This window comes from Eubalaena glacialis, chromosome 2 (genome assembly GCF_028564815.1).
Source record: "Eubalaena glacialis isolate mEubGla1 chromosome 2, mEubGla1.1.hap2.+ XY, whole genome shotgun sequence".
In the NCBI taxonomy this organism is placed as follows: Eukaryota; Metazoa; Chordata; class Mammalia; order Artiodactyla; family Balaenidae; genus Eubalaena; species Eubalaena glacialis.
The window spans coordinates 71802423-71826885 of record NC_083717.1 but is presented as its reverse complement, the minus strand read 5'-3'; the positions used below and the strand labels follow the sequence as shown (position 1 = coordinate 71826885).

The window sequence follows — 24463 nt, the reverse complement described above, 5'->3', positions numbered from 1 at the left end:
AAGGCACAGAGAGATGTAACATTGTTGGCTTTGAAGATGGAGGAAGTGGGCCATGAGCCAAGGAATGTAGGCAGCTTCTAGAAGCTAGAAAGAGCAAGGAAACAGATTCTCCCCTAGAACCTCCAGAAAAGAGTGCAGCCCTGATGATACCTTGATTTTAGCTCAGTGAGACCTGTATTGGCTTCTACAGAACTATAAATTAATAAATTTCCATTGTTTAATCTGTTAAATTTGTGATAATTTGTCACAGCCATGATAGAAAACTAATACACTGCCCCACTTAGCTCATTTCTCCCCAGAAGTAAAGGTGGCAAAAGGAGCAGTATTTCATGCCAGGGTCTTCCAGTGTAAATTATTTTTTTCTTTTTTTTTTTTTGGCTGCGTTGGGTCTTTGTTGCTGTGCGCGGGCTTTCTCTAGTTTCGGCGAGCGGGGGCTACTCCGTTGCGGTGCGCGGGCTTCTCATTGCGGTGGCTTCTCTTGTTGCGGAGCATGGGCTCTAGGCGCGCAGGCTTCAGTAGTTGTGGCACGCGGGCTTAGTTGCTCCACGGCATGTGGGATCTTCCCAGACCAGGGCTCAAACTCGTGTCCCCCGCATTGGCAGGCAGATTCTTAACCACTGCGCCACCAGGGAAGCCCTACCAGGGTAATTTTTAAAGACTTCGTGACTGCCGTTTTATCATCTGGGTATAACTTCTGGGGTTGACTTATTCCTAATTGTCCTTTCCTTGTCACACAATTCCGTAGCTCCATCTTGCCTTAACTAAATTATCCTAATTTTCCATCGGAAAATGAGTATGTACCCAGTTTTCCAGAAGCACTGTTACTTGAGCTTTTTATTTGGATTCATCCTCTAAATGCAGTTGAGAATTTCAATTGTACTACCCTTCTGAGGTCCCTTGAACATAATGCAAAGATTCTGCCTGGAGCAAAGACCAATTGAGCAACATGAGGAAGAATCACAACTGGTTAACCTAAACGGAAGATACCCGGAATCACAGCAGTACTTTTCAGTACTGAATGGCTGTGTCAGCTCTGGGGGACAGGAAGCCCACATCTGTCCTTCCCTGAGCTAAGAAAATTTCATTAGTAGCCTGAACCTCGTGGTTTGAAGCCAGTAATTGGCAAGGAATACCTGTTTGCTCTTAACACAATTGCTGTCTTGATGGCATATCTTTCTAGTGACTCTCTGAGAATTAGGATTAGGCTGTCTGAGTGCTCTTGTAATTATAAACAGAAGCACAAGAACCCAGAGAATACTGTTCCTCTGAGCCCTTCCTTAGACAGCCAAAATGATTGAAGACACATCGACATATGGACCGGTGGTGAGCACTGAAGATGCAGTTGCCTATAGAATTCAGACTTAAGGAGGAATAAGAAGGAGAGAGCATCATATGTCATGGTCGTACGCTCTGACACTACAGATATAAAACAACTATATTTTTTAAAAAGGAAAGGGAATGGGGATAACATTTCCAAAAAAATGTTTAACTCTTTTCAGTAATCATAGTAGTTGGAGATAGTATCAGCATTGTTATCCTGAGACTGTAATGTGGGATAAATCAAGTGAATACTTATGAGACAGTCTAATCCTATCATCCGCTGTGTTCTTGAGAATCAGAATTCTTATATGAAAGAAAGGAGACTTGAAATTTGTAGTCTTGATATTTGAATGGAAAATGTCAGTATGAACACATGAAACATTTAGAAAACAAATGTGTGTATCTATATCTATCTACTGAAAAGCTCTAGAAACACTGATGAACCCAGGTACCTCTGAATACCCCTAGTGCTCAGATCGTGGTCTTGAAATACTATTTCAAGAAACCAGGGCTTCTTGTTCTCGTAGAACAGGCTGATTTCAGGTGTGAGGTAGGAAACGTACAAAAAGAGCCTGGACAATCTTGTCATTACAGGTAACAAAGAAGCTGTCAAAGACTACAGGGTCATGTCAAAAATACTCAGAGCCAACTTGAAGAGGTTCCCACTGGCCAAAGATGGAATGATTTGAGCTTAAGTAATGATAATAACGACCATGAATTGCAACACATAAAATATATATGAATTGTAAAACAGTATGGAAGTTTCTTAAGAAACTAAAAATGGAACTACCATATGACCCAGCAATTCTACCTGGGTGTATATCCATAAAACACTAATTTGAAAAGATAATGCACCCCAATGTTCGAAGCAGCATTATTTACCATTGCCAAGATATGCAAGCAACCTAAGTGTCCATCAGCAGATGAAGGGATTAAGATGTGGTGAAAAAAAAAAAAAAATATATATACACACACACACACACACACACACACACACACACACAATGGAATACTACTCAGTCATAAAAAAATGAAATTTTGTCATTTGCAACAATAGGAATGGACTTGGAGGGTATTATACTAAGTGAAATATGTCAGACAGAGAAAGATGAAAGACAAATACTGTATGATATCACTTATATGTGGAATCTGAAAAATACAGCAAACTAGTGAATATAACAAAAAAGAAGCAGACTCACAGATATAGAGAACAAACTAGTGGTTACCAGTAGGGAGAGGGAAGGGAGAGGGGTAGTATAGGGATAGGGAATTAAGAGGTACAAAGTACTATGTATAAAATAAATTACAAGGATATATTATATAACACAGGGAATATAGCCAATATTTTATAATAACTATAAATGGAGTATAACCTTTAAAAATTGTTAATCACTGTTCTGTACACCTGTAACTTATACAATATTGTACATTAACTATACTTCAATAAAAAATAAATTTAAAAAATTTCATCACAGAAAATAGTTTTATCTATTGCCTAGAAATTTAGCCCCCTTCAGAGTTTTGTGACTTACTATAAAGAGATTTTTAAAATATGGATTATAAAGCAAGCCTTATTTTTAGTATTGATTTTGTCACTCTGTAATCAGTGTGCCTCTGCCCCCAAAAATGAGTCCTTCCTAAAATTTAAACTGTTGCTTCAAAATTAGCTTTTTAATATAAATCATTCCTTAATACTGATGAAAATTAGCCTTTTAACCTTGGGCATGGCATATGAAATATGTTTTAATGCCAGGTGGCTATTTATTTTGATGAGAAGTAAGCTATTATTATAAACTCTAGTCTCATGGAAGACTTGTTTTCTATTAACAGTCCTGTATAAATGTTGGATACCATGAACAGGGGTTCATTTCTTCTTATCCTTAAAAATAGTTCTGCTCAGCTTCTCTTGCATTTGATTTTAAGTAAAACTTGAAAATATGCCTCAAAGGACAACTGTGTGCTGGGTATTCTTCAGCCTAAAGAAATAGGCCAGTGCCAATCCAAATCAGTCAATTGAAAATAAATTTGCTAAGATCAAAAATAAAACAAAGAGAAAAGAGATAAAATTGGGAGCGTGGGTACTATACAATATGCCGGAGAGAGAGTTAAAATACTTACGTAAGAGAAGTGTACATCTAAGTAATGCTAACTTAGCATAGAAAAATGGGCAAAGGACATCAAAACACATCACAGGGATTCAGATGGCCACTAAACATGTGGGAACAAGACAACTTATAACTAGTTAACCTACAAAGATTTTTTAGAGAGAGAGAATGCTTAATGTTGCTATGGGAGTGTGGGGTGGGGGCCTGGGGGTGGATGCAAATTGTGATCTTTCTGGAAGGGAGCTTAGTAGAGCCTTTGAAAATTTCGTTGAATAATTCTGCTTAAGAATCTATCCCAAGGAAATAATCAGATGTAGACTTATATATAGGGATAGACATCACCATATTTTTTGTGATGATAAAAATAAAAACCTGGAAACTGTCTAAATGCCCATCATTAGGGAAATGACTATGTTGTAGTATACCCATATGATAGAGAGTTAAGTCACTAAAAGTGGGATTTTTGTACAACCTTAATGACATGAAAAACCTGCTCAGATGGCAAAGGGGGCAAAAACAGAATACAAAGTTTTATGTACATAGATTAATTTTATTAAAGAACTACTGAGGAAAAATTAGAATAGTAAATACAGTAATCAGTCTAACTATGTTCAGCTTTCCTAGAACTCAGCCTTGAGTGGTTTTTGGAATGGAGTCCCAGAGTATATTTGAGGAGCAGTTTTCTATTCTCAAAGGTAGTTGTTACCTAGCTTACTAAGGGTGCACAAGCTTTTGTTTTCATCACAGTTCTAGTCAAGTAACGTATGGTTTGGGCTTGAAGGGGATCTGGTAGAGGAAGAATGACAAGTAGTTGTGCTCTAGTTGTCACCACAGTATCCCATCCATCTGGGTCTGTCTTTTCTGATTAGTATAGGGAAAGACAGACTGCTATTCTTTTTTTTTTTTTGACTGAAGTATAGTTGATTTACAATGTTGTGTTCGTTTCTCGTGTATAGCAACTTGATTCAGTTATACGTGTGTGTGTGTGTGTGTGTGTTTGGTTATATATGTGTATATATTCGTTTTCATGTTCTTTTCCATTATGGTTTATTACAAGATATTGAATATAGTTCCCTGTGCTATATAGTAGGACCTTGTTGTTTATCTATTTTATATATAGTAGTTTGTATCTGCTAATCCCAAACTCCTAATTTATCCCTTCCCCATCCCCTTTCCCCTTTGGTAACCTTAAGTTTGTTTTCTGTGTCTGTGAATCTGTTTCTGTTTTGTAAATAAGTTCATTTGTACCATATTTTAGATTCCACATGTAAGTGATATTATATTTGTCTTTTTATGTCTAGCTTCACTTAGTATGATAATCTCTAGGTCCATGCAATATGGCTGAGTAGTATTCATTGTATATGTATACCGCATCTGCTTTATGCATTCATCTATCAGTGGACATTTAGGTTGCTTCCATGTCTTGGCTATTGTAAATGGTGCTGCTGTGAACATTGGGGTGTGTGTATCTTTTCGAATTAGAGTTTTCTCTGGGTATATGCCCAGGAGTGGGATTGCTGGATCATATGGCAACTCTACTTTCAGTTTTTTAATGAACCTCAATACTGTTTTCCATAGTGGCCGCACCAATTTACATTCCCACCAACAGTGTAAGAGGGTTCCCTTTTCTCCACACCCTCTACAGCATTTGTTATTTGTAGACTTTTTAATGACGGCCCTTCTGACCCGTGTGAGGCAATACCTCATTGTAGTTTTGACTTGCATTTCTCTAATAATTAGCGATGTTGAGCGTCTTTTCGTGTGCCTGTTGGTCATCTGTATGTCTTCTTTGGAGAAATGTTTATTTAGGTCTTCTGCCCATTCTTTGATTGGGTTGTTTGGTTTTTTGTTATTGAGTTGTATGAACTATTTGTATATTTTGGAAATTAAGCCCTTGTCGGTCTCATCATTTGCAAATATTTTCTCCCAGACAGACTGCTATTCTAGCATTGCTCCAGAAAATTTTCTTAATCTTTAAACTTCCAAGTTTAGATGATAAAACAGAAATGGAAAGGTGGCTTTATTCATCTTCGTTATCACAAGAATGGGTTCTTCTCGGTGTTGTTAAAAATGGGTAAATTCTAACCTGTTCTTTTCCTGTTGCTTTTGTCTCTCTGGTGAGCTACTAGTAAATTACATTTATATACGTATATTCTTAATGTATCTGAGTTTTAATCTCAGATCTCCATCTAGAGGCGACTGGTATTAGTGGGAACTGAATTAAAAGACATCAGATGGCTTTTTATGAGATTCCCTATACTGTACAAGAGCACAAGAGCATGTATAGGATGGACGTGTGTATGTAAGAAAGTAGTTGGCAATTTAAGAGGCAAAAGGGAAGTGTAGGGTTTGGTTTTGCCCTATTATTTGTCGTCTGTGTCTCGGCAGTGATTTTTTTTTTTTTTTTTGGTTGTTTCTTAAGATTGTGGAAGCAGCTAGAAGACAGGATCACTGTCTCTAACAGAATTGGTAACATTTAAGCATATACAACTAAAAGCTCATTAAATTTTATTAGCATAGAAAATTTCGTTGTTTGCTAGTATAAATCTACATATTGGTAACAGTTTCTTTCCCTGAGGGTGGCACCAGTACTGGGATGGAGCTGTTTGCATGACAGATTCAAAGTACCCAATAAATCTGTCATTTCACTTTGTTCTGTTGGGTCAGAAAGGGCCTGTTTCCAGGAGCAAACACCCTCAAATTTGTTAAGGAAATGTTTCATAAAAGATTCCTTAAGTCAGGTCTTTTAACTGATTTGGCCTTGGGGTCTGACTTCAAAACCCTTTAATATGACGCCATGGCTTTTGAAGCCAGATTCTCAGCTTTCTGTTCGTTTTCTACACAATTCAGCTTTGTTCACTCTGGTACCGGTCTGGGGCCTCACCCCACCCTTGCTTGCGGCGGATCACTGAGCTTTTGATAAAGGCCATGGACTGAGTGTATTTTCACCATGTGCCCATAGGCTAAGCATGGCTGTTTTTTCTTCTGCTAGCCTGACACGAGTCTGGTTGAAAATTGTGTCTCTATAAGTTAAGGATGAAAAGATAAGTTATATTTACAAACAACATTAAAGTGTCATACCTTCCTTTGCCTGTCAGGAGGGTCGGTAATATCCACACAATTGGGCTTCAGTGAATGGTTCAGCCAAGGCCACAAAATAAGTCAGGATCAGAGCTTGAATTATGGTCTCCAGTGTGGTGTCCTGGACACAAGAATGTGCCCTGTCAGCATTTGAAAGAATAAAGGTCATCAACTGAGGAGAAATGCATTTGGACAGGTTCTTTTGAAAATTATCTTTGTATACACATACCCATGTTGGCATCATGTGCTTTGGGGTAGGGCATTTCAGCAGGGTTATAGTGTTAGAAATTAACCCTAAAATATGTGAGTTTATTTTAGCTCTGTGATCACTCAGGCCACGCTTACATCACTAATAATGATTTGCTGCTTATTAAACTGGCTGACTAGTAATCCTGTCTTCCCCTAAACACCTGGGGGAGCAACTGAGGGGTGCATCAAAGTCACTTTCTAAGTTGGTTTGTTTTTTGGTGATTTTTTTGGCCGTGTGGAGCAGCATGGGGGATCTTAGTTCCCTAACCAGGGATCGAACCCGTGTCCCCTGCAGTGGAAGCGCAGGGTCTTAACCACTGGGCCGCCAGGGAAGTCCTCTAGGTTTGTTTTTAATGGTACAATTTTATTCAGAGTATTCAGAGTATTTCTTTGTTTTCAGAGTAAGCCCCAGTCTCCAAAGAGAATTGCTTCCCTTCTTCCCATCAACAGTGGCTCCAAAGAAAATGGGATCCATGAGGAACAAGACCAAGAGCCACAGGATCTCTTTGCAGGCAAGTACGGACTCAAAACTTAAGCTAGGAATCTTCTAAGTTGCTGAGTTAAAGTAAAAAGCTATATGTATATGAGAAACACAACTCTACGTAAGATACTATTGTGGAGGATTCCAAAACATAATAAAAGGCAGTACCTGCCATCACGATTCTTACAGGTTTAGGGAGTAAGACATAAATATACAGTTATTTAAGAATGTGAGTTAGGGCTTCCCTGGTGGCACAGTGGTTGAGAATCTGCCTGCCAATGCAGGGGACACGGGTTCGAGCCCTGGTTTGGGAAGATCCCACATGCCGCGGAGCAACTAGGCCCGTGAGCCACAACTACTGAGCCTGCGCGTCTGGAGCTTGTGCTCCGCAACAAGAGAGGCCGTGACAGTGAGAGGCCCGCGCACCGCGATGAAGAGTGGCCCCCACTTGCCACAACTTGAGAAAGCCCATGCACAGAAACGAAGACCCAACACAGCCAAAAATAAAAATAATAAATAAATAAATAATAATTTAAAAAAAAGAATGTGAGTTAGACAAATTGTTAAACAGTAATATAAATGTGGCCAGAGGACTGATAGAAATATTAGGTCACAGGAGCTCAGAGGGGTCTGAGGTGAGACTAAAGCAGTGGTTTTAGACTTTTATGACCAAGACTCATAGTAAGAAATACATTTTGTGTCATAATCCAAAATATTTATGCACTTGTATAAAACTAAAAGTTTTATTAAATGACTTGCCCTTACTACCCTGCATACAATCTGAAATTTTCTATTGTTTCTTTTTTTAAAATGCTGTTTGTAACACACTGAATCACTGTCACAATTCCCCAGTGAACAACAACCTGCTGTTTGAAAAACACTAGTATAGAACAGAGTTTCTCAATCTTGGCACTATTAACATTTTGGGCCCAGTAATTTTTTGTTGAGAGGGACTGCCCTGTTCTCAACAAAAGGTGGTCCTTCCCCCGCACCACCCCCAAAGACATTCAGAGACATTTGGCAATGGTTGGAGACATTTTTGTGTGTCACACCTGGCAGTGCCGCTGGTATCTGCTGAGTAGAGGCCATGGATGCTGCTAAACACCCCACAGTACACAGACAGCCCCTCACCAAAAAGAATTATCCAGCCCAAAATGTCAGTAGTGCCCTCATGGATAAGCTCTGCTCTAGAGTGATCTTGTAAGACTTCTTGGAAGAAGCAGGATTTATGTAGGAAAAAGAGAAAGGGTGCAAATGGTTAGGCAGGAAGTATATGGTGTGTTTGAGGGACAGTCAGTAAACTCAGTGGGCCAAAACAGGGGCTTCTTAGAGATGCCATGGAAGATAAGTCTGGAAATGTTGTTTAGGAGGATTTTAGATATCAGTAATAATTAGAATTTGAATTTTCATCCTAGTGCCAATTAAGAGCCATTGGTAGTTCTGAGTAAGGAAAGTGATATGGGCAAAGTGAGGAAAGACTGACCTGGTAGAATTATTATATAAAACGGATTGCAGTGGACAAAGACTGGAGATGTCAGAAGGCAATCACAATTAGTTCAAGAATGAAATGGTAAAGACCAAAAATCAGGTAATGGAAATAGGAAAAGAAAGGTGAAAACTTTTCAAAAACTGAAATCAACAAAATCTGGTGTTGGTGATTGGATATAACGGGTGTCCAAAAATAAGTCTTGAAGACAATCAAAAGTTTCAAGCCCAAGGATTAGGAAGAAAGTGGTACCATTTTGAGAACTACATACTACAGAAGAAACTAGCTTTGAGTTGGAGGGTGGGGAGAGTAAGTTTGGGTTTTAGATATTTTAAATTTTAAATGTGGGGATCAGCTTCCTAGAGGTGGTAATTGAAACTGCCATGTGAATGAGACCCTCAAAGGAGAGAATGATAAGGAAGGGAAGAGATGAGAGGGTGGACTTGGGAAGGGAAGATCTTGGGAGGACTCTCACATTTGAACTCAGTGCAAAATTAAGACATGACAAGGGAAGAAGAGGTTAGAAGAAGGAATATAAAGATTTCAAATATTTTCCAGTTCCTTTCCTCTCTGAAACTTAAGTGCCACTGTTCATTCTGCTAATGTTTACAGTTTGGGTAAAATTTCTGGAGGAGAAATGCAAATAATGAATCATCTAGTTATATGGCAGACTGCAAAGAAGGTTTTTCAATCTTTGGGAACTTAACATTTATATGATTTGCCCTTTAAGAAGACCTGAAATCTTGGTGTGACTGAGTTACGCCCATGGTTGGGTTTTACATATGAACATGTAGAAGATCTTTATTAGGGACATATTTATTGCTGATGAAGGTTCTGATTTACTTCATTCCCCAACTGTTTTCATAAGCAGCCAATGCCTGCCTCATTACTAAGAAAGGAACATAAGATATCTATAGAAAGGAATGCCTACAGTGATACATTTAGTTTAGGACTCGAGTAGTTTCTCAGATATTTCAGTTATTGACTGTGGAAATTTAAATGTTCTGATACTTTCTACATGATTAGTTTAGTGATGGTCAGAATCTCTGTGATGGAGTCCAGTGGCTCTTCCATTACTCTTATCAAGAGTACAAAGAAAAAAGCATTTTTGATGTAAGTTTTGTCACATTTGTCACAGGACTCTCAATAAAAACTGCACAGCTCTTCAAAAGGCTTTTAGTAGCACTCTAATAAGCCAAAGGTTTTAAATGTTTAGCTAAATTCCTGTTTAGCTAAACAGTTAGCTAAATTCCTGTTTCGTTTTCAATCACATTTATTGGATTGGATAACTTAATTATTTATGTGGTGCCTGCATGATATGAATATCTTAAACATACTTTAGCTGGTTGCTTGCTTCAAAGAATCCTATCACCCTAGCATGCTTATTATGCATACTTTTTGTGTGGTTTGTACTCCTACAGTAGGGCCGGATTATATTACCACCTCTCTTTTCCTGATGAGGAAAAGAATCCTGATAGGATTCCGACAGTCTGGCAACCTTGTTTATAGACATGATTAACTTTTAATGATAATAACATTGATCTAGGACCTGGTTATGCCTTATAGACCCCTCTCTCTGGTTTCATTTTAGCTCCAAATGAAAGTCTAGAAAAGAAAAAGAAACAGTTCTCTTTGAATTCCCTAAGGCTAGAATTGAATACTTACTGATCAGGCCAAACCCTAATGGATATTTATATTTTTCTTTATTAAAAAGAAAAAAAAATCTCAGTTATTTATGTTTTGAACTTCTAGCTCCATTGCTCCAAGTTGAGAGTGCATTCTTATTATTTGCCTAAGAAATTTTAATGCCTAAAAATGGTACATAATGCTCTTTTAAAAGTCCCCTCCCTAGAACACTTAGGGAATGAGTTGTTCTGTTCAACTGAGATTTTCCTAGACAAAGACAGCTCTTTAGCACTTTTTTTTTAAACTATTTTGATTAGAAAGATTTTCAGATATTGCAATATCTTTTTATCCCCCTTGGACAGCGTATATTAAACATAACTTAATCTTTGCAAGATGATCTAAAACTGTAATTGTGAACATTCTTAAACTGTGGTAAAACAACAGTGTCATCCTCAGATGTGGCAAACAGTACTTTTTCCCCAGTGTTACTGCATTTGTATCTTAGGTCCATTTTTTCTAGCTTACAGTTTTTCTGACTCTTCTTTCATTATAAAATATCAACTATTTTTAGATGCCACAGTGGAGCTATCCCTGGACAGCACACAAAATAATCAGAAGAAGGTGCCAGCCAAAACACTCATTTCTCTTCCTCCGCAGGAGGCCACAAATTCTTCTAAGCCCCAGCCAAGCTATGAGGAGGTGAGAATTTGTGCTGTTGGTCTTCTTTTGGATGTTTAGGACTGTGCTGCCAGTCTGAAGTTCAGTTGAGTTTGAACCTTGAGATAACATTTATGACTCTTGAAGAAGACTCATGGTTAATGGACAGCCAAAATCCAATAAAGGACTCTTTCCTGGGCAGAGTATCTGTTACCCAGAAGATGGCACAGAGGCTTTCAATGGTCATTAATGATATTTAGTGTCCGAAGCTCCCATATTCAAGAGTATAGTGTCTCCTCATTCCCTCCTTAGCCTGACAGAGGCAAGTCTTCCAAAACCTAGTAATTATTCGTTATGATCAAAATAATGTTTTAAGAGAATAGATGTAACAAAGACCTTCGTGCAAGCTCCAACTTAAAGTAGTGGAAGTTGCTTCATCAGGATTGTTGGGAATGGACAGAGCTGAACATTGATGTGTAGAAGGATGTATCTATATCTAATATATGTTATTATATTGATGTAATGTTAATGCAGAGTAAAATTAATATAGCCTTTTTTGGGGTATCTCACGATTTGTCTTCTCTTTAAAAGCTAGAGGAAGAAGAACAGGAAGACCAATTTGACTTGACAGTTGGTATAACTGATCCTGAGAAGATAGGTAAGTGTACTTGGGACTCCCTGTGATGTTAGGATATGGCTGTGGAAAGCACAGTTAGCCAATTTCTTAATGGTTACCTCCAGAGCTGAACTAGCTAGTGTGAAGTACTTCATCATTATCTTTCCTATGAAACTATGCCCCTTGCTATGCTTCCAAGGCCAGAAACAGTAGTTACCAGTACTTATTTAGGCCTTTTCTGGCTTAAGAAAGAAAAATCAGAAAATCAAATATTATTCGAATCCCTTTTTAAAAACCCAAAATTGGCTTCTCCCACAGAGTTGTTGACACCATTTTATTCCCTCTTGAGATCATAAATTCCATTTAAGCACCCTAAAAACACATGTTTTAAAATCTTGGGATGCTGGATTTATTTTTCCCTCAAGAAATTTGGATTTCTTGTTACATATCTTTTTACTATGTACTCTTGATATACTAATAAAGTGGGGAAATCTGCATCTCTCTTTCATAGGTAAAGATTAAAGAACCCAGGTTAAATTTTGATCAAATTGAAATTAGATTTTCAAAAAGCACAATACTTAACTTTGACCAGAATGTGGATTTTTAGGATAGCCTTCCTGTGTCCCAAGCTTGTGAGACCTTTTAGTGAGCGGAGAGCAACAGGCCTCGACTTTCCTTGTTCCAGGTATAGTCCCTAAGAGAAGAGGCTGCACAGAGCTTTTTCCTCCTATTAAGTAGGGGTGATATTTGTATGGTTAAGAGGAAAAATGTGATTTCCAACCCTTTTTCTATTCTGAACTAGGAAAAAGAATTTTTAAAATCTAATTAGACTTTATGCCAAAATGGTTTGTCGTTAAACTGTAGAGTTTTACTTTTCCTAGACTGGTGCACTGGTAGGATGTTTATGAGCATCTTATACAATTCCCTCATCCACCAGTAGAGGAAATTGAGAACCAATAAATGAAATGTAGCCTTCCTGTCAGGTCACAATGTATGGCCTGTGGTAGAACCTGGACCAGAACTTTGGATTACATGTTTAGGATTCTCTCTTGCCTCTCTAATATTTATGAATATTCTATATGCACATTGATTTTAGGCTAGTTATTAGCTCCTTTAAATCCTTGGTAGAATAAAATAAATTATAAGTAAATAAAACTAATTGTTTTAACATTTAAAAGTCATGATGTTTGTACCAGGAGAGGGAGGGAGTGTGTTAGTTTCCTAGGACTTCTGTAACAAAGTACCACAAACAGTGTGGCTTAAAACAACAGAAATTTATTCTCTCAGAGTTCTGAAGGCCAGAAGTCTTAAGTCATGGTGTTGGTGAGGCCATGCTTCCTCTGAAGGCACTAGAGAAGAACTGTTCCGTGCCTCTCCTCTAGCATTTGGAGCCTCAGGCATTCCTTGACTTATAGATGAATCACTCCAATCTCTGCCTTCATTGTCGCATGGCATTCTCCCTGGTGTCTTCACATCATCTTCCTTTTATGTGTGTCTGTCTCTGTCCAAAGGTCCCTTTTTTATGTAGACACCAGTCATATTGAATTAAGGCCCACCCTACTGACCCCATTTTCACTTGATTTCTTCTATAAAGACCCTGTTTTCAAATCAGGTCACATTCTGAGGTACCACGGGTTAGGATTTTCAACATATCTTTTTTAGGGGGACACAGTTCAACGCGTAACAGTAATTTAAACATCCCATGGATCAGATTTATTTAAACACAAATCACTTTTGGTGATAAACCTTCATCCCCTTGCACCATAGTAGATTCTTAGTCATGTCGATGCCAAGAAACCAGCTACTTAAAGCATTTTCATGCTTCAAGATTCATATTGATCTTTATAACAGCACCTTCTGTTTGCGTGGGCTGTTTACTCAACATGAGCTTCTCATTCCCACACACATCTAAATAAATTAGAATCTCACTACCAGGATATTGCTTTTTAGAGCCTTGGTAATTTGCATATGTCATTTTCAACTTCCTGAAATTATTTAGGAAATTAGCAAATTTAAAACTGCTGCATTTCTAGGACATTTCCATATCTTAATAAGCTCTGGACATGAAAGTATGTCTCTTTTCTTACACATTGCCTCCATAAAAACAGCTGATAAGCAGGCAAAGTGTCTGAAGATCCTACTTCGCTACTGTGTTTTTATGTATGTTTGCACTTAGTCATTCCTTAATTGCAGGCACTAAATTATGGAATTGACCTTTCGGACATTTGACCATGACTATGCAACTGTGAATGAAAATTTGAAAGTTTATAAAGTAAATTTAGATTTTTTTCCTTTTATCAGTGGTAAGCATCCTTAGTAGTATTAGGCAATATAGTTTAAGTGGTTTAGAAGAGAAGTAACAGTGGTAATCAATATAAAGTAATTTCTAAAGCTTAACTTGTAGTTTCTGGTTTTTTTTGTTTGTTTGTTTTTTAACATCTTTATTGGAGTATAATTGCTTTACAATGGTGTGTTAGTTTCTGCTTTATAACAAAGTGAATCAGTTATATATATACATATGTTCCCATATCTCTTCCCTCTTGCGTCTCCCTCCCTCCCACCCTCCCTATCCCACCCCTCTAGGTGGTCACAAAGCACCGAGCTGATCTCCCTGTGCTATGCGGCTGCTTCCCACTAGCTATCTATTTTACGTTTGGTAGCGTATATGTGTCCATGCCACTCTCTCACTTTGTCACAGCTTACCCCTCCCCCTCCCCATATCCTCAAGTCCATTCTCTAGTAGGTCTGTGTCACATTGCTCTTTTGGTAGGACTTGGATAGATGGAGAAAGCAAGCCCTCTCTTCCTGTACAGTCTCCAACTTCTCTGTGTAATTTATAAAAGCAGTTATTCCCAGCCATCTCAGTGAACCCAAGTTGTAATATGTGACCCTGCGGGTCTAGAACTGCACGTTCCTACCCTGGGCTCTTACCCCAGGACCAGTTCAGAGGCTTTGGCAGCTAGTAATTGTTGACCTACGTTTTCCTGGTTGGTGTGGGGAAGAATCAGGGGGTGGGGAGGAAGGGAATGAAACCAGCCTAACGTGCCAGAGCCCAGCACTGGAGTTATGTCTGTCTCGAGTCCAATGTGTGTCTTTTCACTGCTCAGGGAGTCAATGGTGCCTTTATGTCCCCAAGTGGTTGAGGTCAGGACACTACCACAGAGAAGAACAATTGCTTGAATCCCAAATTATTTAACAGTCAAAGCCTTTTTCAGAAAAATAATTCCTCCAGGAAAGAGAGATTTGTGTGACATCAGGCAGCCGAAGTGTCTTCCTGCCAGGCCCTTTGCTCTGGGTGAACATGCTAGATGAGAGGGGTCAGTGTCCCCCAGCACCAGTGGAGGGACCGGCGCAGTACTTCTGAAAGAGCAAATGGAGCCCAGAGCTAGCTTAGGGTAGAACTTCTTGTTTCCTTTTACATCATTTGCTTCCTTCTCCTCCTCCTGCTTTATACAGCAAGAGAATTGTTTGGATTTAGACAGATGTGTGTAACTAGCCCAAATATTGGCATGGTAACAAGCGATGGATTGTCAGTATCCAGTGCTGCTTTGTGGAGGGTATAAATAGAGCCTGGCTTTGGAACAGGAGGCTGACTCTCTTGTCTGACTTAAACTGGGGCCCAGCCAGCATCCATGGGGGCATGATATGCGCCACAGAGGCCCTGAGACAAAGTAGGAACTGGATTATAGGATAGTATATAAAGCTTAGAGATGAAACAGATATCCCTTCTTGTACACAGCTCCTGTGGCTGGCTTATGATTCCTGGTTAAATGTTAGCAAGATTAGTTCTGCTTTGGTTTACAGAATAATCCTCTCCTGCTTTCTTGTTCTCCCCACAGGGGATGGTATGAATGCCTATGTGGCCTACAAAGTTACAACACAGGTGAGTCCAAGTGACCCTGCTGATGACCACCTTAATAGACTTGGGTGCTCATACCAAGAAGGTCATCATTCAGATTATTTCTGGGTATTTCTTTAGTTTCTTTGTCAACATCTTCCTTCAAGTTTACTCAAGATGGAACAAGTCTGCATCCCCTTGGTAATCTCATCTGAGCCTTTCCACTTTTCTTCCAGAGAGCTAACACTTCAGTGTGAAACTTTGTAAGTTTTATTAAGACATGTGGTGTATCTGATATAGTACCATCCCTCTTAAGAGCTATGTGGCTTAGAGCTAGTTTGGCGGATCACCCCAAACTGTATCACCTGTTTAAAAATCATCAGTTCTTCTGAGGTTTCCTGTGTGGAACTTCTTTTAATGCTTTCCCTAACCTTTTGCCCCTCGGGTCTGGTCTTCCTTTTTTATATAATATTAATGCATACAAAACTTACACGTTGTTGTATGCAGGTTATGAAGCATAAAAAATGAAGCCCCGAACCTACCACCAGTCTTAAGATGAGTACCATTGAATCTACCTGCGTGTTTCTCCCTCTCCTATCCCCTGCCTCACACCTTAGAGGCGACCGCTCTCCTGAGTTGTCTCTCATTTCCTTTATTAAAAAGTCTTCCCATATGTATCTCTAAACAATGTACTGTTTTGCTTTTTTTTTTTGAGTTTCATTAAAATGGTATCATGCTGAAAATAGTGCTTTCTTTACTACCATTGTTCCTCAGACCCATCCATGTTGTGTGTAGCTGTAGTTAATTAGTCCATTTTGTGATTATAGCATAATACATTCATGTTCCTGTTGTGAATATTTGGCATGTTTCCAGTTTTTGTAATTATGAGCTGTGAACATACTTGCACATGTCTCCTGGTGTACACATAAGAAGAGTTTCTTTTGGGTATATACTCAGGAATAGTTCCCCTGGGTCATAGGTAGTGCAAATGTTGAAGAAAAGGAATACAAACTGCTTTTTAAAGTCCTTGTATCAGTTTATACTTCCATCAGCAGTATGTAAAAGTTCCCATTGACAAACTTCTCTGCCAGCAGTTGGCAAGGCCCCACCTCCTTAAATTTTGCCTGTCTGGTGAGTATTAAATGATCTCTCAATATGATGTAGGCCTAGTCTTTTTTACTAGAAGTTTTCTTTATATTATCTCTCTACTACTTGTTGACCTGCCCCTGTGTTCTAGATCCTGTGACACTTTAGAGGTTAAAGTGTCTACAGTGTAGACATTTCGTCTGATCCTACCCCTTAGGGGCATTGTTTACTCTGTCTTTTCTTCCGTTTGGCTGCTTTAATTCCAGCAGGTAATACCCTTAATAAGTCAGTGCAGGATGAATGGGTTAATAGATGACCATAGAATTCTAGCTTTAAACTAGATTGCAACATCTCTTTCCTTAGAGCAAGAGCCCTTAACCTGCAAATAAAACCGCATTTGAACTTAATTAGTTGCCTTTGTAATCCAATGTATGTTATTTTATGCACTTAAAATCATTATTCTGAGAAGGGCTCCATAGATTCCCAGACAGCCAGAGGGGATTATAGCTCAAAAAACAAACAAACAAACAAGAGTAAGAATCTCAGAGAAAGTTATTTACCAGGTGGCTAAAGGACAGGGATCTGGGAAGAAGATTCCCTTGATGTCAGCTGGATGACTTTCAAGATACTCATTCATACCCTATTTAAAATGAGATCGCCTTGTATTTTTTCTGTCCCCAAGACGAACTTACCAATGTTCAGAAGTAAACAGTTTGCAGTGAAAAGAAGATTTAGTGACTTTCTGGGTCTTCATGAGAAGCTTTCAGAGAAACACTCCCAGAATGGCTTTATCGTCCCTCCTCCCCCAGAGAAGAGCCTAATAGGTAAGCCTGTCGTCTTTAATTCTACTTAGATTCTTTCCTTTGCATTCTTTCTGCAATATACTTTCTACTTAGTATATGAGACTACTTTTAATAACAGTGTAGACTCTTGCAGTTAGAAAAGAAGTATTTCCGGGACTTCCCTGGTGGCACAGTGGTTAAAAATCCGCCTGCCGATGCAGGGGACACTGGTTCGATCCCTAGTCTGGGAAGATCCCACATGCCGTGGAGCAGCTAAGCCTGTGTGCCACAACTACTGAGCCTGTGCTCTAGAGCCCACGAGCCACAATACTAAAGCCCACACGCCCTAGAGCCTGTGCTCGGCAACAAGAGAAACCACCGCAATGAGAAGCCCATGCAGTGCAACGAAGAGTAGCCCCCGCTCACCACAACTAGAGAAAGCCTGCGTGCAGCAATGAAGACCCAATGCAGCCAAAAATTAATTAATTAATTAAAATAAAAAGTATTTCCAGCATTTTCCTATAAATTACACGTGGTCTAGAGAAATAGCATGTTTTGACATGGTCTCTGTCTTTGAGTGCAATAGGAGACTCTGGTTTTAGCTTCTACAGTTGTGTGTGTGTGTGTTTGTGTTGGTATCCTGGAGTCTTCAATGACTGCTGTTCCTTCCAGATTGAAATGTACTAACTGAATGAGGGGAAGGAGATGGGGCAAGGAATCTTCCCATTACCATCAATTGATGTCTGTTAATCTTTACTCAGAGTCCCATGGCCCCCTTTTAGAACAACATGCTCTGGAAATCCCAGAGTGTAGAACCTTCAACACTTTAAGACTAGTTTAAAAATTGACTGTCATGTAAAGAACCTTTTGTTCATGCCTGCTCGTGACATAGACGTGAACTTTGGTTGTATTTTGTAGAGCTGTCCTCATTGCCTTCCTCCTGTGGGCTTTTTTTTACAGCCTTATGCTTTTCATGATGATATATGGGGGTTTTTTTTGCTTTTTAAATTCTGTTCCAGGAATGACAAAAGTAAAAGTTGGGAAGGAAGATTCTTCTTCTGCAGAATTTCTTGAAAAACGGAGGGCTGCTCTAGAAAGGTAAGTACCATAAAACTATTTTCTTGAATACCATGAGAACAAATGAGAAGCTGAAACTGAGACTTAATTACGATGAGATATTCGCTGGAGTTAGTAGTGGTGAAACTTGAGTGAATTAAAGATTCCCACCTCCATATTATCTCTAACCTTTCCTAAGTCTCTTCCTTCCCACCTCAGGAACAGAATATCTTCTTTTCTTTCCCGACCTTGAGTGAGCAATCAAATTCTCCTTCTTCAACAGTCAAACATGAGTGGCTCTGAGGTCTCTTTCTGAGCGGTTATTTTTCTTCCCTTTTTGGAAACATGAAGAATATGAACTTGAATGTGCTTGTACTTAAGTGCCTTATCTGAGGACATTTTAAAGTAATGAGAGACATTGTACCCCTGCCAGCACTGTATGATACCCCAAACCTTGTGAGGCCAGGTCAGCTAACCAGATAACTCCTTACCCCGTAGGTACCTTCAGAGGATTGTGAATCATCCTACCATGTTACAGGACCCTGATGTCAGGGAGTTCTTGGAAAAAGAAGAGGTTAGTATTGTACAAACTGAATTTCACAATTCATATCTGCCCCTGTGAAAAGAAACTAGTTCATTCAACAAATATTTGAGCACCCGTGTATAGCCTAGTCTCAGACTACATCCTAGTTTGTAAGCGCCCAAAAGTGACAAGTATTCTTCAGCCTCTGAAATAAAAGAAGCTCTGCCTGCAGTCAAAAGTAACTGGTTGTAGAGGTCAAACTGCAATCTAGTTTTGTCTTTGTCTTATTAGATCAACACAGTGATCTGTTGGGCAGGTCCTTGGAATGGCTTTCATAGGTTACTACTTGGCTCAAATTGGATGCTTATTTTGTGCCAGGAGCTGAGGGGTTTTAGTTCAAAACCAGTTACCACAGAGCACAGAACTGCCAGCATATAGCAAAAGTGTTGATTCAAGTGGACAGTCTTTTTTAACAGGCTATGCTTAGGCTATTCATGATTGTGAAAAACTAGAGACAGCTCAGTTGCTAATAACTGGAGAATTAAGTGAACTATATCAATACAACAAATACTTAATTCTCATCATAAACAGAGAATATACAGAAATTCATTGGAAGCATACATTTAAAGAATTATGAGGGAGAGGGATAAATTAGGTGTATGAGATTAACAGATATACACTACTATATATAAAATAGATAAACAACAGGATTTACTGTATAACACAGGGAACTATATTCAGTATCTTGTAATAACCTATTATGGAAAAGAATCTGGAAAAAAAATATAACTGAATCACTTTGCTGTACACCTGAAACTAACACAATACTGTAAATCAACTGTACTTCAATTTAAAAAAAGAATTATAAAAAGTGAAACATGAAACAGCATATAAATACAGCTGAAGAAATATGTTAGTCATTAAGGATCAAAAGAAACACTGGAATAAAACAATGTTATAAACGTAAAATAGATAGCTAGTGGGAAGCAACCACATAGCACAGGGAGATCAGCTCTGTGCTTTGTGACCACCTAGAGGGGTGGGATAGGGAGGGAGATGCAAGAGGGAAGAGATATGGGAACATATGTATATGTATAGCTGATTCACTTTGTTATAAAGCAGAAACTAACACACCATTGTAAAGCAATTATACTCCAATAAAGATGTTAAAAAAAATGTTATATCTCATAGGAAAGAAAACTAGAAGGAAATAAGTGACAGGGTAGGACTATTGTATTTATTTTTTTCATTTTGTTTTTATTTTTACATTTTTCTTTAATTTGCATATCATATGTATTACTCTAATTAAGAAAATGGTACTAAGTATATAGGTTTTTTCCCCCCCCAAAATGAACTTTTTTAATTAAAAATTCTCTGTCTAATGCTCTAAATCTTTTTTCTCCTCTGGGATTCCTAAATCCACTTTTCCTTTTCACGCCCTCACCCCTGCTTGGTACCCCTAGAGCAAGGTTTCTCTCCAGTGGCCCTGCTGACATCTGGGCTGGATCATCCTTTGTTGTGGAGGCTGTCCTGTGCATTGTAGGGTTAGCAGCATCCCTGGCCTCATCCACTAGATGCCAGTACCCTCCTCCACCTCCCTGTCCCCAGTTTTATTTTTTTATAAAGTTATTTATTTTATTTATTTATTTTTGGCTGCGTTGGGTCTTCGTTGTTGCATGCTGACTTTTTCCAGTTGCAGCGAGCGGGGGCTACTCTTCATTGTGGTGCCTGGACTTCTCATTGCGGTGGCTTCTCTTGTTGCGGAGCACAGGCTCTAGACACGCGGGCTCAGTACTTGTGGTGCGCGGGCTCTAGAGCGCAGGCTCAGTAGTTGTGGTGCATGAGCCCAGTTGCTCCGTGGCATCTGGGATCTTCCCAGACCAGGAATCGAACCCGTGTCCCCTGCATTGGCAGGTGGATTCTTAACCACTGCGCTGCCAGGGAAGTTCCCCCTGCCCCCAGTTTTAATAAGCAAAATTATCCCCAGACATGGCCAAATGTCCCTTAGGGGGCAAAATGGCCCTGAGTTGAGAACCAGTGCCTCAAGAGTCCTGGGCACTAACATCTAATTGTTCAGCGTGGTATACTATATACACTATGGATTCTTCAGCATCCCTTTCATGCCTTCGGAAAGGAGCGGGAAGACTGAACTAGTCAAATTGTTTCTAAATATTCGACATGCTTGACTTAACTAGATTGTCCCTAAAAGTAGCCTCAATCTGAATAAATTATGTTCTCGTCCTTGGACCTTTTGTTCACTGAGGAAAATCCAAATGGAATTGCAGCACGACTTCAAAGTGTCTCAAGATTTTAAGTCTAGCTGTGTGCAGAGTATGCATCCAAAAGAACTTCTGACTTTTAACAAAAGCGTGTTTGGTATTTAAGCAGTTCATGCCTAGGTGGGCAGACAGTCTCGACGTGAGGTCACCTGGCCACGTAACACACTCTGCTTTCTTTCTGCACACAATATCAGAAGCTGAAAATTTTGCTGATTCTATTAAATGTGGTCCTTTGATTTTTTTTTTCTCTCTACATGCTAGTTATGGATTTGTCTAACTGCCTTTGAAAATAACAAGCTACAGTTCAAATAATTTGTTTGGCAAGTTTTGGGCATGCCATCTGATGGATACTAATTCTTCTGAACCTAAAATAGGGGCAGCAGATAACTTGCCACCCTGCCTTCTTGGTCTTGTAGCTGCCACGCGCCGTGGGTACCCAGACATTCAGTGGTGCTGGTCTCCTCAAGATGTTCAACAAAGCCACAGATGCAGTCAGCAAAATGACCATCAAGATGAATGAATCAGACATTGTGAGTAGCCCTGTGCCTCTCAGCTTTCCCTACCCCCTCAGGCTTATGGGTCAGAAGCCTTGAGGAGTCCTGAAATTTCTGAGATTAGAGACTTTCTTTTTATGATAATTCAGTCCCGTTAAAAAACAAACGAACAAAAAACTGCTAAGGAAAGACTGCTCTACACCTGTATGAGTAGCCTCCTTTAAAGCTCTGGGCCTGTGTGTTTCAGTGGTTTGAGGAGAAGCTCCAGGAGGTAGAGTGTGAGGAACAGCGCTTACGGAAGCTGCATGCCGTTGTAGAAACTCTAGTCAACCACAGGAAAGGTAACAGACCTCCGAAATGCACTTGGAACTGGGGGAAACTGATGTCTCCAGTGAGCTGGAGATGGGAGGGTATGCTGTTCCCAAGCCTCTCAGCCATTCAAGTTGAAATTCTCAGCCCACCTGGTCCTTGATGTTCTTATTGAAAAGATATGCCCTGCATCTCCTGGCAAGAAACATGACTCCACCACTGAGGACATTGTACTCTTTACCTGGGAGAGGTACAGGGAAGCCATCCCAGTTACAGCTTGACCTGGGACGTAGGCTTCTGTTGGTGGCATTTGAGTTGGTGGCTTATATCCAAAATGATGTTACATGCCTTAGCTACATGGTCCAACGAGCAATATGTAAATGCGGGAAACCATATATGTCTCTTAACCCTTCTTCACCTTTCTTTGGTGAGATTTACTTAAGAGTTAGTGAAATTTGCCAAGTTTGAATGCTTTCCTTTTCTGCCTTAAACATGCTGATAATCAGAACTCTAAACAGGCAGAAAACCATTAGAATGAGGGCAATGTAAGGGTTGGCAGAATATGACCCAGCCCATGGGCCGGATCTGGCCATGGACCTATTGCTCTGGGCTGGGAATGGTTTTTACATTTTTAAAGAGATGGGGAGGGGGGCGGGGAGAGTGAACCAAAGCTTAAAATACAACAGAAAGTTGTCCTGCTCTGGGGCATGCAAAACTATGCAGTATGCATACACTCACTCTTGCAGAAGGCTGCTTACCACAAGCACTAACGTAAAATCAGAATCATGCCATTGGCCTGTTTTTATTAACTGGCCCCTGGTTCTCCAGGAATATTGGAGCTGCTTCTTCCAAGTAAGCCTAACCTAGGGAAACTAAGGGCAGCAGTTACCTCTCCCTGCTCACATGACCGAACTGCATTGCCCTCACTTTCTGAATACAGTTGGCTGTGGTGTAAGTGACTAGGTTGCAGAGCCCACAGTTGCCAGACATGCGGGGGCCAGCATTGCTAAGGCATCCATTGCAGTGCCAGCTGACTTGTCCCTTTTCCTTGGGAGATCAGAGGCCTCTGCTGTCTTCCTCCTTCCAGAGCTAGCGCTGAACACATCCCAGTTTGCAAAGAGTCTCGCCATGCTCGGGAGCTCTGAAGACAACACAGCATTGTCACGGGCACTCTCCCAGCTGGCTGAGGTGGAAGAAAAGATCGAGCAGCTCCACCAGGAACAGGCCAACAATGACTTCTTCCTCCTTGCTGAGCTCCTGAGTGACTATATTCGCCTCCTGGCCATAGTCCGCGTAAGCTTCTCATTCCTTTCCTCTTTCTCCTCCACTTGATTTAATTTGTCTTTTCCTTTGCTCTTCCCGTTCCCAAGATGGTTTCATCCATTATAGCTCGAAATAATTTTTTCTACTCTCAAAAGAGAAGGTGTCTCGTGAACCAAAAAGTCCATTAAACTCTTAGTTATCACTGAGTCACATTGAGGCCCACAGCCAGTTTCTTAAATGAATTTGGAGAAAAGACCACTCTTGAATTTCCAAGTAAGGCCCTCCTTATTGTTGAAGCTGGACAGTATCCTCTATGCTCCTTTCTTCAAGCAAGGCTTATTACAGACCTGTGGTCTTGGCCCCCTGGAGCAGTGACTTCCTCAGTCCTTTGGTCTTTGCCTCCTTAACAGTAAGCGGTGGCTTTGCCCTGGTAAGAGCTCTTGCTGGCTTCCACTTGTCCCTCCAATGTGGGCAGTCAGGTAACTACACAGAACTGGCTTGGCGCTGCCTGGAGGAGTGTGGCCAGGGGGCCGAGAGAGCTTGTCACCAGAACCCTCTGTGAGCTTTGCTGACCACAACGGTAGCAACACTGCAGCCTGCCCCTCAGGTCGAGCACCTCACCTTCTCTTCTGGTGACCAGGGCACTCTGGTTTCCCCTGACCTTTCAGAGTGGCCAAGGAAGCTTCACCGGGCAGTGATATTAGCTCTCACATGGCCTCCCTGAGACAGAGGAAAGAGCCAAGAGGGAGCCTGGCGCCTGCCCTAAAAGGGCCTGAGTCTGCCCGATCCAGGTTGGGACCAGAATGTATGAGCCTCTGAGTTGGAACAGAGCCACCCCCACTCCCCGTCCCCAACCTTGCCCTCGCCAGAGAGCTCCTGTATTGTCAAGAGCCAGGCTGCACCCAGGGCTCTCATTTCCTCCGCGGTAGAGGTGCTTAATATAGCCTGTGAGATTGCTCATTGTCCTCTCCCCTTGCTCTTTGGTTTGCTGCTAACTCCAGAGTGATAAGAGGCTGAAAAAATAACCTGCTTGGGAATTCTTGGAACTGGTCAGACTACTTAGACTGGAGAGCCATCCCAGGGAAGGGTTCTCTCTGGGGAAGCTTTCAGAGAGCAGTATTGTTTGGGGTCTCTGGAGAGCTCAGCACTTGGATATGAGCTTCAAGCCAGGTGAGCCTGTATGGACAGGGGTGAGGGAGGCCTAGCTGGGGC

At 40.3% G+C, this 24463-nt stretch overlaps 1 protein-coding gene across 1 annotated transcript in view; it reads left to right on the top strand.

Moving 5' to 3' along the window:
- Nucleotides 1-24463, top strand: part of SNX1 (sorting nexin 1) — a 35432-nt gene that overhangs the window by 7259 nt on the left and 3710 nt on the right. The window contains exons 2-11 of the mRNA XM_061180214.1: nucleotides 7156-7267; nucleotides 10920-11047; nucleotides 11597-11663; nucleotides 15461-15504; nucleotides 17228-17369; nucleotides 18347-18425; nucleotides 18882-18957; nucleotides 21602-21715; nucleotides 21927-22020; nucleotides 23076-23281. Of these exons, the coding sequence (XP_061036197.1) occupies nucleotides 7156-7267; nucleotides 10920-11047; nucleotides 11597-11663; nucleotides 15461-15504; nucleotides 17228-17369; nucleotides 18347-18425; nucleotides 18882-18957; nucleotides 21602-21715; nucleotides 21927-22020; nucleotides 23076-23281 (1062 nt within the window). The remainder of the gene's footprint in view (nucleotides 1-7155; nucleotides 7268-10919; nucleotides 11048-11596; nucleotides 11664-15460; nucleotides 15505-17227; nucleotides 17370-18346; nucleotides 18426-18881; nucleotides 18958-21601; nucleotides 21716-21926; nucleotides 22021-23075; nucleotides 23282-24463) is intronic.